Source organism: Bombina bombina, unplaced genomic scaffold (genome assembly GCF_027579735.1).
Source record: "Bombina bombina isolate aBomBom1 unplaced genomic scaffold, aBomBom1.pri scaffold_1381, whole genome shotgun sequence".
NCBI classification, from domain to species: domain Eukaryota; kingdom Metazoa; phylum Chordata; class Amphibia; order Anura; family Bombinatoridae; genus Bombina; species Bombina bombina.
The window spans coordinates 22073-26151 of record NW_026512354.1 but is presented as its reverse complement, the minus strand read 5'-3'; the positions used below and the strand labels follow the sequence as shown (position 1 = coordinate 26151).

At 41.1% G+C, this 4079-nt stretch overlaps 1 protein-coding gene across 1 annotated transcript; it reads right to left on the bottom strand.

Annotated features, from left to right (window-relative positions):
- Nucleotides 1-1072: 1072 nt before the first annotated feature.
- LOC128644255 (replication protein A 70 kDa DNA-binding subunit-like) lies at nt 1073-1707 on the bottom strand (the record flags this gene model as incomplete). The annotated part of the gene is made up of 3 exons (XM_053696934.1): nt 1073-1269; nt 1346-1538; nt 1639-1707. Coding segments are annotated over 3 exons (459 nt in total), but the record flags the coding sequence as incomplete, so codon positions are not given.
- Nucleotides 1708-4079: the final 2372 nt, after the last annotated feature.

The window sequence follows — 4079 nt, the reverse complement described above, 5'->3', positions numbered from 1 at the left end:
CAATTAACCCCTTAATGCCCAAACCGGAGCTAAGAACAGCAGTTAACCGGTTAAAAACACTACAGCACAATGCCACAGCCTCTACTGTGGCTTTTACCTTCCTTAGGGATTATTTGAGTAAGAAATAAGCCTCTCTGAAGTCCTTTCTGAAGTCTCTGGACTCCCCACGTGAAGCTGCATGAACTGTCTAGCAAAAACAACTGCGCAACTGAGGCGCGAAAAAGAGGCCCCCTCCCTCTTGATTCCAGAGTGGTGGGGCCTTTTTGACTAGGTTAGGTGTCTAAATAAGTGCCAGGCGCCATAATAAACCCCATAAGTGTTTTAAAAGTCTCAAAAAACACCCTATTCATACTGAATCATGCTAATAAAGCAATCGATTAAGCCCACAATAGTGTCAACCAGCATTGAGCCCTTAATTTAAGCCATCATTTTATACAGAGTCTGAGAAAAATGGCTTACCTATCCCTGAGGGGATTTCTGACAGTCTTCTAGCATTACTTGGTCTTGTTAGAAAAATGACTGATCATACCTGAAGCAGTTAAGCCTGCAAACTGTTCCCCCCAACTGAAGTTCTCCGGTATTCAACAGTCCTGCGTGGGAACAGCAATGGATTTTAATTATTGGTGCTAAAATCATATTCCTCTCAGCAGAAATCTTCATCACTTTCTGCTTCAGAGTAAATAGTACAAGCCGGCACTATTTTAAAATAACAAACTTTTGATAGAAGAAATAAAAACTACAAATCTAACACCACAAACTCTTTACCCTCCCGTGGAGATGCTACTTGTTAGAGCGGCAAAGAGAATGACTGGGGGGGCGGAGCCTGAGGGGAGCTATATGGACAGCTCTGCTGTGTGTTCTCTTTGCCACTTCCTGTAGGGATTGAGAATATCCCACAAGTAAGGATGAAGCCGTGGACCGGATACACCAATGTAGGAGAAATACAAATTAACCACTTTTGGAATGTATTGTAAAACGTTTTATTATTTAGATTACACATTATCAACGTCATGTAAAGTAAAATACACAGTTAACATATAAAATTTAGGTTATGAAAAGTGAAAGTATGCTTTTATATATCACAACGCTTGAATAATGATATTCTGAGCAATAAATTTAAGAATCTTACATCATCACCCCACAAAGTTGTTGTGACCATTTTCCCAGAGGTGTCCATTAGGTGAATATTTCGCTTGGAGACTTCTCTGTTGTTTGATTTTACAGTGATCTTGGTAGCATCTTCATAACTTTTGCAAATCCCAATGATGTCTATAGACACACACACAGGTGTTAAGTAAACAAAACCAGAAGGTCTCATAAAAACAAACCATAACAAATAACTCACCCAATAGTGTGTCTTTATTCTTATTTTCTAGTTCACTGATGGGCACAAACTCAAACTGAACTGTGGGTACATCTGAAGAGTCATCACAGGGGATTACAGATGTTTCACCATTGAAAGTCATCTCATAGTCATTCTTTACAGATGTGTATTGTTTGTTAGCAATCTTCAGTGTGCCTTTAGAGAAGTAATACACCTAACCAGATGGAGAACAAAAGGTCAGGAATGTACCAAATAAGTCAGTTAAAGAAACATTCTAGCCATTAAATCACAGAAGGCAAACAATTAACAGGTACCTTGTTCACTTCGATAAGGGAATAAAACTTATCAACTTGTTCGTTGAATCCTGTAGCCCTGATTTCACCCTGTAAAAATACAAATAAAAAATTGCTGCATCATTATTTTAATTTATTTTTTTTAAAACATTTTGATAGCACTGAGGACAGTTTAGTTACTTACATTTACAACCAGAGAAACACAAATGTGGATAATCCCTTCCACTCTCACAGGCAGAACATGCTGCGATCTGCGATGTCATTGCAGAAAATACAGCATGTCTGCAGAAAGAATGAGCAGAGCCATTTTTAGGGGTAGGCACAGATTATGTTGCGCAGTGAGTAGTCAGTGTACTTTACTGTGTCAGACAGAAACAGCAGAAGAAATGCTAGTTAGTGAAGAGGATAATTTGTCAATCTGATCACACAGCTGTAGTGGCTTGCAAGCATACCCTAAGCTGTGTGTCTAGGCCGTGTAGGAGCTGTGCGTAGAGATTTAAAGGGACACTGAACCCAAATTTTTTCTTTCGTGATTCAGATAGAGCATGACATTTTAAGCAACTTTCTAATTTACTCCTATTATCAAATGTTCTTCATTCTCTTGGTATCTTTATTTGAAATGCAAGAATGTAAGTTTAGATGCCGGCCCATATTTGGTGAACAACCTGGGTTTCTCTTGCCGATTGGTGGATAAATTCATCCACCAATAAAAAGTGCTGTCCAGAGTCCTGAACAAAAAAAACCCCATAATTTATGCTTACCTGATAAATTTATTTCTCTTGTGATGTATCGAGTCCACGGATTCATCCTTACTTGTGGGATATTCTCCTCCCCTACAGGAAGTGGCAAAGAGAGCACCCACAGCAGAGCTGCCTATATAGCTCCCCCCTTAGCTCCCCCCCCCCAGTCATTCGACCAAAGGCTAGGAAGAAAAAGGAGAAACCATACGGTGCATTGGTGACTGAAAGTTTTAAAATAAAAATATATATGCTTGACTTAAAAAACAGGGCGGGCCGTGGACTCGATACATCACAAGAGAAGTAAATTTATCAGGTAAGCACAAATTATGTTTTCTCTTGTAAGATGTATCGAGTCCACGGATTCATCCTTACTTGTGGGATACCAATACCAAAGCTTTAGGACATGGATGAAGGGAGGGACAAGACAGGGACCTTAAACAGAAGGCACCACTGCTTGTAGAACCTGTCTCCCAAAAATAGCCTCCGAAGAAGCAAAAGTATCGAATTTGTAAAATTTGGAAAAAGTATGAAGCGAAGACCAAGTCGCCGCCTTACAAATCTGTTCAACAGAAGCCTCATTTTTAAAAGCCCATGTGGAAGCCACAGCTCTAGTAGAATGAGCAGTAATTCTTTCAGGAGGCTGCTGTCCAGCAGTCTAATAGGCCAAACCAATGATGCTTTTCAGCCAAAAGGAAAGAGAGGTAGCCGTAGTCCTTTGACCTCTCCATTTACCAGAATAAACAACAAAGAAAGAAGATGTTTGACGGAAATCTTTAGTTGCTTGTAAATAGAATTTTAAAGCACGAACCACATCAAGATTGTGTAACAGACGTTCCTTCTTAGATGAAGGATTAGGACACAAAGAAGGAACCACAATCTCTTGATTGATATTCTTATTAGAAACAACCTTAGGAAGAAACCCAGGTTTGGTACATAAAACCACCTTATCTGCATGGAAAACAAGGTAAGGTGAATCACATTGTAAAGCAGATAGCTCAGAAACTCTTCGAGCCGAAGAGATAGCTACTAAAAACAAAACTTTCCAAGATAGAAGCTTAATATCTATGGAATGCATAGGTTCAAACGGAACCCCTTGAAGAACTTTAAGAACTAAATTTAGGCTCCGAGGACATGTCCACTATATCTGCATACCAAGTCCTGCGTGGCCACGCAGGTGCTATCAGAATTACCGAAGCTCTCTCCTGCTTGATTCTGGTAACGAGACGTGGAAGGAGAGGAAACGGTGGAAATACATAGGCCAGATTGAAGGACCAAGGCACTGCTAGAGCATCTATCAGTACCGCCTTGGGATCCTGGGACCTGGACCCGTAACGAGGAAGTTTGGCATTCTGACGAGACGCCATCAGATCCAATTCTGGTGTGCCCCATAGCTGAATCAGCTGGGCGAATACCTCCGGATGGAGTACCCACTCCCCTGGCTGAAAAGTCTGACGACTTAGAAAATCCGCCTCCCAGTTCTCTACTCCTGGGATGTGGATTGCTGAGAGATGGCAAGAGTGATCCTCTGCCCACCGGATTATTTTGGTTACCTCCATCATCGCTAGAGAACTCCTTGTTCCTCCTTGATGATGGATATAAGCTACAGTCGTGATGTTGTCCAACTGAAACCTGATGAGTTTGGCCGCAGCAAGCCGAGGCCACGCCTGAAGTGCATTGAATATCGCTCTCAGTTCTAGAATGTTTATCAGGAGGAGAGCTTCC